At 45.7% G+C, this 15,902-nt stretch overlaps 2 protein-coding genes across 3 annotated transcripts in view; one reads left to right on the top strand and one right to left on the bottom strand.

Annotated features, from left to right (window-relative positions):
* Nucleotides 1-15,902, bottom strand: part of LOC135388941 (potassium/sodium hyperpolarization-activated cyclic nucleotide-gated channel 2-like) — a 271,076-nt gene that overhangs the window by 114,583 nt on the left and 140,591 nt on the right. The gene's annotated exons all lie outside the window — the stretch shown is intronic.
* Nucleotides 14,019-15,902, top strand: part of LOC135388942 (unconventional myosin-Ie-like) — a 216,272-nt gene continuing 214,388 nt past the window's right edge. Inside the window, exon 1 of the mRNA XM_064618826.1 lies at nucleotides 14,019-14,271. Within this exon, the coding sequence (XP_064474896.1) occupies nucleotides 14,269-14,271 (3 nt within the window). The 5' untranslated portion in view covers nucleotides 14,019-14,268. The remainder of the gene's footprint in view (nucleotides 14,272-15,902) is intronic.

Here is a 15,902-nt window from a genome sequence, read left to right as displayed (position 1 = left end):
TAAATCGGTTTAGAAAATAACATCGATCGGACGTAGTGCCGAAATGTGGCTGCCAGCACTAATACACGTAGACGCGACTTTGATTTCTATCTACGTGTCTGCCCTCAAGTTAATTGTCATCACACCGTAATGACATGTTTAATTAGGCATGCATCTATTTCCGTCCGTGAGTCTGTTGCGTCTGTACTGGTGAGAAAGCACGTCTTAGGGCTGGAAGATATCACTTCAGTGATGTGAATCGTCGCCCATCGAAGTTGACTGATTTTGTGATTAAAGCTGTGTTTGACTGCAAAGTGTGTTGCGGATATCAGATGCAAAATCTCATCCAGTGTAATGCTTGATTGATTGACGGCTGTTTCGAGATCACAGTGAAACGTAATCGCAAGTTCTGTCTCGAGTCGATATGGTTTTATTACTTGGCAGAATGGAAATTGGAAGTAATTAACGGTAAAGTCACAACAGTGAAAGCGCCGACTAAGAAACTCATTCATAAATTTCTGGCTGCGAAATGTTTGAAATATTTTTCGCTATATGACTGTGAGCACCACAACAAAGCATGTGACAAAGTTTGTTTAGCCTTCGTTTGATTACGGACTGACGCTTTAGATGTCGACAATATTCTAAGGCCGTCGTACACACATGACAAGTCAACATGCATTCCCCACTCTGGTCACATGTTTCCGGGACATTGAGGCGGACACTTCACAGGAGTCTTAATGCTCAGAGCTCTGGTAAGCAAAGTAGTACCGATCAGACTTCGTCGCTTTATAGTATTTCACTGCGGCTTGGCGTTTTTCTTCTTCTAATACTGCTTCTTCACATTACAATTTCCCCCCTTCATTTATCTTTCGTTGCAAGCTGTCGCTGAGCAGACAGCTCTAACTGCTATAGTAGACGGATCCACATTTGTGGAAACTATCATCTCCATATTTTTCTTGAAATGTCCATCCATCCATCTTGATGCGACTCGTAATGCATTATTTGTGTTAAGCTTGCGATCTTTTAAGTCGTCTTACTTATTATTGCTTTGCGGAGTGAAAAGTTTTCGACTGGCTGTGTGTGCTCGGTTATATCGTAGCCGGAACAGCAAGACGGCCAGTCTAAAAAAAATCACATATTTTATACTTCCTGAAGCCTTCAATTCTACTTTCCGCACACATCGAGAGTGGCTAACATCTAGGCTGACTCACTCCCGTTTCATTTCTTGTTCTTGCCCTTACAGATATGGCTTTCCTTCCTCTTCCACTTCGGAAAACAGTCGTTCTCATTGTGGGGTAGAGCCAGGGCCGCCAAATGAGCTACCGGTCTATACATGCGCTCGGACTCATTAAGTAAGTGCTTGTGAGTGCTACAATTTATTCAGTATACCACAAGAAGAGATATGGAAAGTAGCCAAACCAAGAGTAGCGCACAAACGAACAAACTCGGCACTAAAGCCTTCTTCTTTTCTTTTCTTTTTTTATTTATGTTATTCTTCTTTTATTTATTTTGCTTTTTTTTTCTTTGCGGAATAGCAAGCCGGCGTCCCGTTTGGCTGACCTTTCCCACCTTTTTTTTTCTTTGTTCTAATAAATATATCGCTCCCCCCTCCCTCCCGCATAGCAAGCCGTCCTTTCTGGCTGACTTTTCCTGTCAAAATAAATAGATTCCTCTCCCCCCCCCTACCGCGTAGAAACAAAGAAATAAGGAAGTCGTCGAAAAACGAACCCGTACTACGTATTGATTAAGAGACAAGTGTGTGATAACACGGATAACCATTGCAACACGCTGGAGAAAGTTGCCGACACACATAGAGGCAGGCTGCATCCGGTGAGCCATTACACAATATTTTTTTTACACCTTTTTTTGTGAATTAACACCTTTTTTATTCCGCAAGCTCAACTCACGGATGTAACTCTGGGTGTTTTAAATGCGATAATAATTAATAACTGGGTGTTTTACGTCGCGAGACAACTGAGATCATGAGCGACGCCACAGCGGCCGGTCTGTGGATTGCTTGCGCCCACCTGAGGGTTCTTTAACGTGCGATGAAAGCTAATCACACGGCACACCGAATTCAACGTCACTCGCGGAAGACTGCGTGTCTAAGCAACTGGTACCCTGCCACCAAGTTGCTGGCGTCCTCGGCCGGGTTCGAACCCGCGATCTCGGGATCAGAAGGCGAACACGCTACCGACTGAGCCACCGAAGCCGGTTTTAAATGCGATATATGCGACTCCTGGAAATCGTGTTTTCCGTAGGCTACGCCCTCCGAATGGCGGTTTGAAATGTTATGTCGAACACGCCATTTAGAAGGATGTGGAGAAGACACAAAATGCAGGCCAGCTGGTGAAACATCATAGAAACGAAGCCTCGGAGACCGAGAAACACACAGGGACCACACAGTATAGGCTATGTTCGAGAATCTGTTGTGCCGTCCCTGTGTGTTCCTCTGCCACAGGGTCTGCCTCTTTGGAATGGGGTAGGGTCCTGCACTCAACGCTGGGAAACATCCCACATCATCATCATCCACTCATCTATGTTGTTGTTGTTGTTGTGCCACGGGGTTTCGTTCCTGCCATTTAGAAGGATACTTTACGAAAGACCCTTCTGTACGATGCGAAACCTACGCCACAAAGGAGCGTGCCATTGATCAAGAAAGGTGTAAAAAAGATACTGCGTTGTCTTCCAGTGAATCACGACAATGTTAGCCCAAGCAGCACAATGTACTGAAAGTCGAGTGCAATAGGGGTGGACGGTATGTGCCTTATCGATGTTCCTTAGTTTCACGAGTCTGTTCAAGGCCTTACACCTACCCGTCCACCCCTATTGCACCCGACTTTCAGTACATTTTGCTGCTTGGGAGACAGCTCACCTATTTCCTGCGCGTAAACTCTGCGTCGAGTAATCCTTTCGACATCATTCAACGCACACGTCATTCACGCATGCCTAGCACATTAGCATTTCCCGTTTTGGAACCATTATCAACGCTAGATAAAACATGCGGGGAATTGTTTGTCGTCGGAGGTATATATTATAGCCACGATTCAACAGCGCAGGATATATTCGTTGGGCAGCGTCTTCCCTGTGTACGAGAGCTCGTTCTCGTCAATAGCTGCCATTACGCGTTGACGAGAGTTTGCCAAACAGCCGTTGGCAATTTGTGGCTGGCCCTACATAGCTAATGGCCGCCATTCGCAACGAGGTGCGATGCATGTGCGTATACTATAAGGAGGCAAAAACAAAACTTTATCGAAGTGGGGTGCTAAATGGGCCTCATACGTGGAGTACTAAGAGCGGTCTATAAACGGACGGTGCACAGATGTGCACGGGCAGCACGGTTGGTGCACGACTGCAGTTTGCACAGCAACGCGAGGACAGATAGCCTTATCATGTACATTGAAACAAGGAATATTTCGTTTATCTATACTTCAGGTGGTCCCCTTTGGAGACTCTAGGAGGACGTAGTTTCAAATGAAACATGTCACATGTTATCGGAGGACATGCGTATACTGCACTGACCTCAGTGGCGTCACACAAGTACTGCTATTGTTCCTTATAGGCCAAGTCATCGTTACAGCCATTTGACCATCGAAGCTCTTGGGGGAGGGGGGATATATTTATTAAGAAAAAAAGAAAGGAAAAGTTAGCCAGGCAAAGAGCCGGCTTGCTATTCCACAAAAAAAGAAGAAGAAGAAGAAGAAAAAACTGGAGAAGAAGAAAGGGAAAAGGAAAAGAGACAGGATTGGTATCTCATCTTTATCCGCATCATAACATGTGAATGCTCGTGCGGTGCATATGGGAGCGTCACACCCCTGCTTTCAAGGCGAAGCTTACATCCCTTTTTTAGAGTACTTCGGGAAGGACGGCTTGTCTAACCGTCTTGTGCCATGCCATCAGATTGCTGGCTACCTCGTCTGAGATCATACTCGGTGCCTTCAGCATATGCTTCCCCATCGAGACATCGGTTCAGGCTAGTGGAGCGTAGTATTTTACGTCGTATTCACGCAACAAATTTTAGAGAAATTACGCAGTTACGACTGCTTCTTGCTCAGCTGACATATATACGTAGCCATACTTTGCCGTTTCCCCAGCTGGATACTGTAGCACACAATATACGCTACGTTGCTTGTATTTATAAGGAACGAAGGGGGCTATCAAATTTGCGATGTGTCAGAGTAGTGACCACGGAGGGGAATGTTCGTTATAACAGGGTTATCGTAGGGCCATCGTTTTCTTTCTTCAGACCAAGCAACCAATCGACAGCAGTAAAGTTATGTGAAAACACACACGAGGAGCGCTGTGTCATATAGTGCCAGATATGACGATGTCGCGCGAAAGGACTGTTATGGTTTCTACTCGCATCATGGCAAGTTTCTCCACTCGACAACAGCGTGCTTGTGTGGAACGACGACAGAAACACAATGAAAGTGCAGATTCAAAATCGACTAACTCGCATCACCCGAAAATAACAACATCCAACGCACTATTGCGTAAGCGTGATTGTAGTACTCCTACCCCTGTATGCTCCAGAGGCATTTTTCTCGTACTTAAAAACTGAAGCCTGGGTTTTGGGGGGCGGGGGGGGGGGGATGTATGTTTATTATCTTTAAAAAAGGGAGGAAAAGGTTATCTTGCGCTATACGCCGGCTTGCTATTCTGTGTATGGGAGCAGCCAAATTTGTCGTGTGACGAATTCAATCTCTACCTATTATTTTTTTCGCCAACATCAACATCAAGCCTGGGTAAATTTACTGTGTATTTTTAAACTAGCCACAGGGTTTGCACGTAGCCTGCAACAACAGTTCCACTGAGAATTCGCACAGAAGTGTAGTAAATAGTTGTACAGCCTTATCTCTTTCCTTGCAAACGTTACTATCAAAAGAAAAGGAAGGAAATGCTGCAAGTGCGAAGACGCAGGGGGGGGGGGGGGGGTATATGTTTATTCACACAAAAGGAGATATCAGCCAGGCAAGTGCCGGCTTGCTACTCCTTAAAAAAAGATGCAGGGTAAACCTATTAATATGTGTATCATGTAACAGAGCTACCAACAGAGACTAACAAATAAGCCGCAGCACACACGATGACCACAAACGCTGGCTTGCAAACAGAATTACTCGATCTCTTTACTCGACGATGTGTGAGAAGGGAGACGGATTCGAGTGTACCAACATCTAAATTTAAATGTAAATTTTCCTACAACAACCAACATCTTTGTAGTGAGTCAAGTTCCCAAGCAGGGTGAAACATGAAACGTGAGACCCCCAGTTCTCAATGCTGAAGAATCCGACTTGTTAATCACACGTAGATTTACTTCAGTGAATGAAGTTCATTTGTGTCCGCATCGCTACCTCTTTTAGACGGTATCTCAAGAAGGGTAGCGTCTCGGAAGTGGCTTGGAAGTCAAGACACAGGCAAAAAGGATAATATTGTGCACGCGACGCAAGTTCACCTGTAGTTGTGACAGTATATGCTTTACGTGCTGCGGTTTAGGGGTAATTTTGAAGGGCGTCGAATATCTCAGCTAAAAAAAGGCTCCATGAACAGCAGATAAAAACATACACTCCAAAGTATACAAGAGTGTAATGTCGCGCAGATACCGCACATACCTATCGTTCCCATAGAAATGTGCACGGGTGTGTCTCTTCGATAAACACTCCTATTCAAACTCTATAGGTGCAGTAACCGGGTACCCTCCAGGATATGAGGCTTGTGCCGCGAAGTCACGGAATCTGTTGCTTTGCCGCTAGTTTTTCTAGCACCTGTTTTTAATAGCTTACAGGGCGGAGTATAGGGAGATACACTTTGGATATCTGATGGTGACATGATGATATAACACCTATACAACGCTAACAAGAAAGAACAAAGGCCCTGTTTTCCCGGCCCTGCTGTACGCGCGCTCAGACAGATACATGCGTTTGCAGGAGATTTGCAGGGCCTCAGGAATCGGAACATTTAGCGTCGTTTTGTTATGGAATTACGGCAAGTGCAGAAGCCTGATGTTTGTGGAGAGTACTAAACTGCTGACACTATAGAAAGTATGCAATGTACGAAACGGAGCTCACGTACGCCGTGTTCACGCTGTCTTGCCTCTGGTTCATGGGTGGCGGATGTCGGCTAACCAACTCGTAGCGTTGGGCTCCTGCCGTAAACGATGACTGTCTCCGGCGCTGGTGGCCGCGTCTGAACAGGGACATAACAGGGGACGACCAACCTTTCATCACTTTTCAACGGCCCCTCTTCTGGGTCGTTGCATCAAAACGCCTCGAACAAGCTGCGTGTTCCTTCTGATTCGGGTCTCTTTGGAACGGGGTCGTGTGGAGGGGTGCTACGGACAGGACCTATGTTCACAGATGTGGTGACTGGCACATTTTCGTGTATGGTCTCCTGGAAGCACTATAGTGTTGGTCTTCAAAGTTGGCTTACGTGCTGGTTTCGTTGCGGTGATTGGGGGTTCTCTTTCGGTTGGTTTCTTCCGAACTCGAGGTCTTGACGAATAAGTGACGTCCGTATTTTATCTTATCAAATAATGCAATTTCAGTCCTGGAAGAATATTCTTGTACGGTAATCCGATAACGTGCTTACGGGTGAAGTCTTCTAATATAATTCCTAAAGAATTGCACAGAATGGAGTGTCTGGAAGAATTTTTTTTCGGACAGGGCGACTCACGTACGTTGACTTTGGTGTATATCCGTTGTAATCCAAACAGATCTGAACTTTGTCGACACAGCTAAACCTTCACCGCCGCTCGGTATTGCAAGATGAGGAGCAAAACCTTGAAGACATAGTCCAGCTGCTTTCGATTCCTTCGAAGCACTAAGGGATCCGCTCGACTTCCTCAACATGAATTAGTACGACAAGCCTAAGGAAAATTGGCATCGGTGCTGCCCACAGGAACGTGTACCTTCGTTATATCACAAGATTTACATGAAGATATCCGTACCCTGTCACCACATTCCGTTCCACCATAAGGTGTGTCATGATGCTTTTTGTCGGCGTCTGGATTCGCCTTCACGTAAACGCCGTAAGTGGTAGTTGCTGCTACAGAGGTATCCTCATTCGTTGATATGTTGTATCGCTGGAGACGACGACGCTATGAGACAGTCCCAGGCACACTGCCATTCTCTCCGAGTGTACGTCCTCGTTCTCACGGAACTACTTCTAGTTGGCTAAGTAGTCCTAGAACCACTACCGTGCGCGCTTGCACCGCGCTACGCTAGTACGAAGCACTGCTTGAGGTGAGCACCACATCTTTCGTGAGTTCGATCTAAGTTCTCAATCGGACGATGTTTTCGAAAGTTTTCCAAGCACCAGTGTGGACACTTACTTTGTAGCACGCGAAGGACAGAGGCATTCTCGCAGGTACGGTCGTGTCTCGAAGTGGCGTCCGGATCAAAAGTGCCTGGGCGTGCGAGCGCGCGCACCGCAGCCCGGCTCGGGTTTGGACGTCGCCAGCGGGCGCCGGAAAGTTTTGATCGGCCCGTTCGGCGCGCCCTCTCGCCTGGTCTCCAAGGGAGACTGTTTTACTCCCTCAGGTACAGGAGGACTGTGCGGGAAGAGAGAGGGTTTAGGGACTGCTTCGTGCATACGAAATGGGAGAAGGGTATTGAGCTGGCGGGGCCAGTACAGCGGTAATGCTAGGTACGGGATTGACTGACGAAGAGCGAGGGTGTGGAGATATATGGGGCAGGGTTAGTGTGACGAGGTTGGTGAAGCCAGTGGTTAGTGGCGAACGGTACCGGTAGTGGTGCTTTGTGGCAGCGGTTAGCAGTGTTGAGGAGATTCGGAGGGGACGTTGAGCACATTGCGACATCATAATTTTGCATTAGCTCTTCCTTGCTTAGCTCTGTGCTTGTCGGCTATGGGGGCGGGGCGGTATATGTTTAATTGAAATAAACAAAAGAGGAAATGTCAGCCAGGGTGATGCCGGCTTGGTATTTCACAAAGATAAAATTAGAAAGAAAAGAAACTCAAAATAAATATTAAAAAGGGGAGAAAAAAAAGAAAAAAGATCGGCTAGGCTTGTAACACTGCCTATGTATTGCATTATGTACAGGAAGTACAACAGAAGGACCGTAATGTAAGTATAACCCGAGCTAGAGTAACGTGGCAACAAAAATCACGTCCAGGTCTGAGCGCCTCACCCTAACGCATTGTCGGGATAAAGCCCGTGTTCTTCTCTATAGTGCGGTTTTAAACAGGTGGATGCAAAACCAAACGAAACGAAACGGTCATTGCCAGCGTACTGTACGCACATGATACTTACTATGTGTTTCTTAGTGAGACATACAGGATAATGTCATCCGAATAACCAACTTTACCGCAGTTTCATTCTAGCTAAATATTGTCATCATCACTGTTGCCGTTGAGACCATATTTGACACGAATCGGAGATACCTTTGGCCGTCGTGATCGACCGGTTTCTGAAACAGTTTATTCGCTCTATATACCCAAGGAAGCAGATAAAGAGTAAACACTTCTAATGGAAACGTCATGTGATTGATTGTCTTATCAATTTCTGGATCATTTCCAATCACGCGAAGTCAAAGACACTCAGCGACCCCATGCAGTGCGTTACGTAGAATCAGTCATGACAAAACCACGTGACAAAGCACCGTCCCATCCCAGCAAAAGACAAGCGACAGTTCTTTTGTTCTGTATGCGATATCGACAGCTCGTCCGAACTCTTTTCCACGAATGACAGCGAGCTATTGATCTCACTATACACTCACAAAACGAAAGACAATGACGTATTTTTTAGGCGTATACGCGTACTTCCGGTTTTTACTAGAATTTCCGGTACAGACACGGACGTGGAGGTAATTAAATTCCGCCCATACAGCCCAAAGCGCATACCTAAGGAAACGAATACTGGTGAATTCAGGTTTGCCCTGTAATGAGTTCGTGGTTTTAAATCAGACTTCTCTCGCGTATCGGTATTTTCTTCTTTTCTGTTCTCCCTCTTCTTTTTGTAATTACACTTTCTTGTACATTGGAATAAAAGTGGAACTCCAATAATTAGGGACACGGTTGAATGGAGAGGGAAAAAAGCTTAGGTAGCAAAAAAAAAAAAAAAAAAGAGAGGACAAACGAGAGAGAGAGAGAACTGTGTGCGTGTCTTTGGTCGGACAATCAAAGATGGAAAATGAAGATGTAGGAGGATATAATTGAAAGAGGCCGTCGTTGCATTATTTTCTTATTATTTTTTGTTCGGCTCATTACGCGAATGTTTGGGAAGTTGCGCTGTCGTGCAAACCTGCGGTAATTTTGTGTAAAGACGTGACTTTGTGTAACTCCCGTGGTGTCCTCACTTAAATCCCGCGTTCTTTATTTCTGTAATCTTTATTCAGCATGTGTGCCGTGAAAGATAGTATTCAGCACTTGCGTTGTCCCCATTTGCTCGTTTTCGTCTTCAATTTTCGCTCGCTACACTCTGAGGAATAACGGAGCCCTTTGAGGACAAGACGCCGCACGTCATCCACCTGTGCGGAGCGCTACGCTATACTCTTTTTTCTGAAAAAGCTATTGGAGTGTCACTTTCAGCCCGCTCCTGGGTGATCTATACTGATTCTAAAGCAGCCCTACAGTGTATTGCAAGCAGGGGCATTCGAGGCTCCTTGGCATCAATCGCTACTGACATACTGCAACTTTACAAGCGACTACACGAACAGGGACACCGACTGGTTTTACAGTGAATCCCGGGGCACATCGGTATACGTGTTAATGAAGACGCAGATTTAGTAGCTGCAGAAGCTCATCGCCGTCGACATACGATCTCCATCATATTGCCAAAAGGGGATAGACGATTCCCTATCCCGATGTCTTACCTGTCGGCGCTTGCATCAGCAAAGGTCGCCCATCAATGGCGTCAAGACATCCCGGAAGGATCCCTCCTCCACTCAGTAGATCCCACACTGCCCTTCATAATGCCGTCTACCCTTCGTCGAACCATTACGTCTATCGTTCGTCGACTTCGTCTGAACGTCGCATTCACCCCATACTTCCGCCACAAGCTGGGTTACAGTAACACGATGCCATGCCCTTGCTCTAATACTCCAAGCAATGTCCAGCACATTCTCATCGGCTGTCAGAAGCATTTCACTGAGCGACGCGTCCTCCAGCGCCAACTTGAAGCCACTAGGACACCGTCACTTGCCCTTCCTCAACTGCTTGGGCCTCCAGTCAATCCTGCGCATCAGCTACGAGTTCTTCAAGCCCTCATCACCTTCTTAGCATCAACAGGGCTCCTCCGTGAACTCTGGCCATTCATCATCATTCACCATCTTCTCCCCCTCAAGCAATAGGATAGGGTGCCGCCCCAGCGGCGAAACATCACACTACATCATCATTGCTTATTCGTTGTTGTTGTTAGATATCATTTGCCACAACGATACTCTTTGTCCCTTAGTAACTACCACGTACCTACATAGTAATACATAGTACAGTGCTGGACAAAAGTTTACGGAACACGCTTCGGTGCATTCCTTCCTCAGAGTGATATTTCAGCAGCGAATGGTACCGTACGGACATACAAACAGGTGGCTGTGTTACCTATAGGCACATGTCTGTAAGTGCATACTGTTCCATTCGCTGCTAGCGTGTCACCCTTAGGAAAGAATGCGCCGGAGTGTGTTCCGTAAACTTTTGTTCAGCACTGTATATACCCTTGAACCGGAGCACCCTTACGAAGTGGAGCCGTAGTGGAATTGGACTGCAGGATCAGATTCTAGGAGGTGGGATGCACGTACATGTGACAACTATGGATGGGCACGTGCTCAGGAGTTGGACCAGCCGGGAACGCGCGCAGAATGGAAAGTCACAACGTATCAAGGCGCTCACAAGGAACGTTCAAACAAATTGGGGCCAAGTTCGGTTCGATCGCTCGCGTGGGAACACAACGTCACGCCGACGTTGCCATCTGGGTGCAGTCGGATTGTTAGCAACAATGACTCCGGCGACCCCATCCGTATACGCGATGCCGCTACTCAAACGTTGTTCGGTACAGAGGACTCGCATATGTTTCCACTGGGTGACTTGTCATGCACGGATGAAAGTAGGTGTACAACGAGGAACTTGTCGTAAAGAGTTGCGGTGCGTGACTGCGAAGAGGTGAAACTTCGAGGCATGTTGCTCGAAGGTGGACGGGATCCTCTGTTGGAACACGAATCGCTATTAGGCCAACCGCCGGTTTTCCTCCTGGCGCCCAACGATCAATCAAAATATACTCAAATAAGCCTACTGTCTAAGCCCTAGCTATGTTTGAGCACTCATGTGATCAGTGAACAGGAGGACAACAATGACAAAAGGCTGCACTCGTTTTTGCACACGGTCGACCTTTCACTGCCGCCGTCTTTCTTGCTTTTTCTTTTTCCTGACAGGATACCAATACGACCGTGGTCTGGCTGAGCTCTCCTCTCAAGTAGTAATAAGCACCCCCTCCCCCATGTCTTCCAAAGAAAAACGAAAGAAGAACACTCGCATTTTAATGCGATATACTTTGGGAAAGTAGTAAAGCGACGGTAGTATACCAGGATGGAAATTTTATGGATGACACAAAGGCTTCACCATTTAGAAAACGTACTAAACTTTGAAGTGCAACAACAACAACAACAAATAAATAATGATGATGTAGTGGATGTTTCGCCGCTGTGGCAGCATCCTATCCCATTGCTTGAGGGGGAGAACATGGTGAATGATGATGAATGTTCAGAGTTCACGAAGAGCCCTGTTGCTGCTAAGAATAAGATGAGGGCTTGAAGTGCAGTTCGGCACACGGAAAGTACGATTCCTTAGTCGGCGCCTCTAAAATTTTCAGATGAGCCATTTTGGATCGGGCTCGGGTTTTATCTTGTCACGAGCTGCTTTAGATTCTTTTATGCAGAATATATTTAATACACCTATTGTAATTACAAGCATCTAGATCTACTCACATCTTAAATTCGTTTTGTTTAGTGTTAGTAAACGATGGCTTATGCATCCATGATCAAATGCTCCTTCTTTATCACTACACAAATCGAGATGTGAACCAATGAACACGTACACAGTCCACAGCAGAGAGGTCGAATTTGTTGTGCCAATGGAATGAGAAACAGCAACTAAATAATGGCAATGATGTCGAGAGTTTAACGTACGAGCGATACTAATCGTATACCTGGGATAATTGACACATCCATATCTACAGCGCCGTATCTACAGTGGGCATCGTGCCAGTCAGTTAAAGCTAATCAGATTACGAACCAGCTATATTTGCTGGTATTGTTATCGTTCTATCGTAATACACGACACTTCCATTCCTGTTATAAATTGTGAAGTCCGAAGTGTGCTGAAACAGTGAGTCACACTCGAGCGATCTATACCGATAGAGCGGATGCTTCAAGTGAGAGATTTATTTCTTTCATCCCTGTCCCACTACTCTATAGTGAGTCATTTTCTATGAATCACAAGGTGGACGTCCAGTATATGACCAGTGACTCTTCCGATGACGAAGCCCGGCTGCGTTCAGTTGATCCTATATCGGCGCTGTATTCAATTATACGAGAGGAAGTGAGTTGCTGCTTGTATGGACAGGACAACTTCATACAGCGATGGTGATGCGGGCACCGTTGACAATTCGTGTCATAACTTCGCGAGACAACTATGATCAGACGCGGATCTAGGGGGGTACGGATATCTCGACCGCCCCTCAACAACAACAATTTCTCAACAACCTCAATTTCTGTTGTCACCATCTGCTTCAATTGATCTTAGGCAGTACATGTAGTATGCTTTCCTAGGCTGGCTTTGGCTCTTGAAGAGATCGGCATATTAGTTTGCTTCAAGATACAGGTGAAAGGTGATTACATGTCGACGTCATGGCACCTTGTTTGTCGGAGGTTTTGTTTCAGCTACGTGGAGATAAAGAATGCTATGTGTTGAAAAGTCATCACATCCTAATTGTTCCTTGCTCCCCCCTCCCTTTTTTTTTTCGCGAAGAATGGGATGTCTGAGTTTCAAACCTCTTTATTGCTTTGCAGAGACTGTGTTGAGTTTGCGAGGGTTGCGTGTGAGTTCATCATAGACACGTACAGCACGGAGGGTACACAAAGCGAAGCGCAAGAGCTTATTCAGTATTGTTCTTGTTCCTCCGTACTTTCTTTATGCACCTTCTGCATTATACGTATCTGCGACGAACATCTATCAGCTAGTCCAGATATCCACGATAACGCATGGGTTACCAAAACATAGATTCGGGCCATTGAGAACGGGCAGACAGTCAAGCATGATGAAGAATTGAAATTGACAAAATACGCAAAGGCCTTGGAAACTACGATAATCTGCACCCTGACAACATTGAGAGACTGAAGTGTCAACAGGGCTCCTACGCAAATGCTACGATGTCAATACGCGAGCGTCAATATTACCAATATATTCAAGCGTCGTGCTAGTGTCAAGCGTTACTTCCGTGTACTTCTGACTCAGTGGACTCTCTGTCCCCAGCGTGTTCTCCGAAATCTGTAGGGACGGAAATAAATCCTTGTTGCTATGCATACTGAGCACCAACATGATCCGACATTATTGACATAAACACTTGGAAAAGGACGCAGGCTCGACATACGTCCCCATTTTTTAAATTTTCGTGGTCATCATCATCCATCCAACCAAGCAACATTTAAATTGAGTCCTAAGTACGCATAGCACATCAACCCGTTACTCATCACGGCATTCCTTATAGCCGATACCCCAATCGTATAACCCTGCGACATGGCAGCAGAGGCGACCGAGAACAACGTAACACTTCGTAAGCAATTCCAACAACAACTCCTTCATTCTCTCGAACCAGTCAAGCCTAACGGGAGACAGAAACACGCCAAGCATAAACTATAGTAGCCGCCTCGAAGACGGAGAGCGCTGACAGTGAAGTTGAGTCAGCTCCGCTTGTCAAGGCCGACTTACGGGGGCATCGGCAAGCCGGCGCGCTCGACTGTTGAAAGTAGGTAGTTTTCCCTCTCCTCCTCTTCGTCAACAGCCAGATGTGACGTCACGTTACAGTACGCACGATATGATATCACTCGTAGGCTTCTCTTCCCTCGGCGAAGTGGCTTCGGAAAAGGCGTGCCACTCGAAGCGGGTGTCGTGTGCGAGAAGTGGCGCTTCGGATTTCCCGGTGTTCCTTTTTCTGGTGGTGGTGTGTGGTGTAGTGTGCGACGTTACCAGCTGGTGCAGTGTGTGATAGTGTTGTTCTTCATGGGCGTGAGATCGTGGATGCTTTAGGAATAATCGACGAGCGCACTGTGACGCAAACGAGGCAGAATGGTGAGTTTCGCCGTTTGTTTATTGGGCAGAGCGTACGGGTGTGTGTGTGAGAGAGAGAGTCAGGTAGACAGCTGTTCAGAGTGGAGTGGAGCAGTGTGACCTTGACGTATGTATTCTCAGGACAGTCGGAAGGAAGGTGACCAGTTTCGGAATCAGAAATGAGAAAGTGGAAGTTTTGCGTCGTTTGTGCCTTTAGCGCGTGGATGGTCCACAAAGGAGGGATGGGGGAATATACTTTTATCAGAGGGAAATGTCTGCCTACTGTGGTTAATGTAACGAGACTCAGTGAATGGGAGTTCTTGAAATACCAGACATTCAAGTAGTACATTTTTGAGTAGTTCTGCTTTTGCATATATTTTAAGTTATGTACTCTTTCTTCCCTCTGCTACTTTGTCGTCAGTATTCAAGCGCAGCCTAGATAGACAAAAATCGGAAACTATCAAGTAATTTTTGTGTCTTGAGGCGTTCGTGAAGAAACAAATCCATAACTTAGTACAAGGCGTCTGTTTCTTTATTATTATTTTTTCCTGTCTCGCATGGAACTAGTACATTTATGTAGTTCAACAGTTAAAAGCTGGAAATGCAAACGTACACGCACTGCACTGCAATGACATAGGGAGTGCGATGACTTGGGCTTTTCTGTTCTGTGCTCGCCACTGCCTGATCGCATTACGTTCTTTTTTTATGTTTTAAATTTTAGTTTGCTCTCTCTATTGGCAGATAATCATCATCCTATTTCACAAGATGTGATTGACTTTCAGTTCTATATCATAATAAGTGCAAGGGACTGAAAGGCACACAAGCTTCCGTTTTTCATTTTTACATTATGTATTTTTTTCGTGATAACTTAGTTATTCTGATGTAAATAACAAAGTCACACAAGAAGTTGTGCATACAATTTGGACTTTCTCGTGGACATTGCTCTTCGTGTTTTCTTTTTGTATAAGTGATAAAAATAAAAACAGTTAAACTTTCATGCAGTGGACTGATAAAATGCAGTTCACTGCATGGGAGCTTGAACGGTGACGCACAGAAGGTTCAGTGTTTTGATTTTGTCGCTTGTGTTGACCGTACCTGAGTGAAAGTGTCCACATTCTCCGATTGGTTTGTTCTAGAAAAATGTACGATATTTCAGGATGCATCGGGGAGGGATAAGAAACATATTGTCTCCGTTGGCTTGGGTCTCTTCCGTCTAGAAACATGTCTTGTTGCATATAATAACATTATATGTTATACTCAGAGATTAGCTCCTTAACTTTCAAACCAACAACACGAATGACGATGAGATGTGGCCTACAAACCAAAGTGCTTCCATCCGGACGATTTTCACATTGCACTCGTCTACATTTGTGATATGGATATAGCGCGCGTGATAAAAAAGTATCCACTTCAATTATATTTCAAAATGACACACGCATTTTATATAGTATCTGATTCTTTACAATCAAGGAACAGAGACAATCTTCTTGGAGGGCGCCAATACTCCGTACTGTTTGCACACCCCTCACGTGTATCGCACTCTGCAGTTGTAAAAGGGCATGGGAAATCCAGTTTCAATGCATCCAACACTGTGGTAGCGACGATTGAGGCTGCTGACGCCGAGCTTTCCATCACGGTCACGTCAAACAATG

This window comes from Ornithodoros turicata, chromosome 3 (genome assembly GCF_037126465.1).
Source record: "Ornithodoros turicata isolate Travis chromosome 3, ASM3712646v1, whole genome shotgun sequence".
NCBI lineage: Eukaryota > Metazoa > Arthropoda > Arachnida > Ixodida > Argasidae > Ornithodoros > Ornithodoros turicata.
This window is presented reverse-complemented; position numbering and strand designations above follow the sequence as displayed.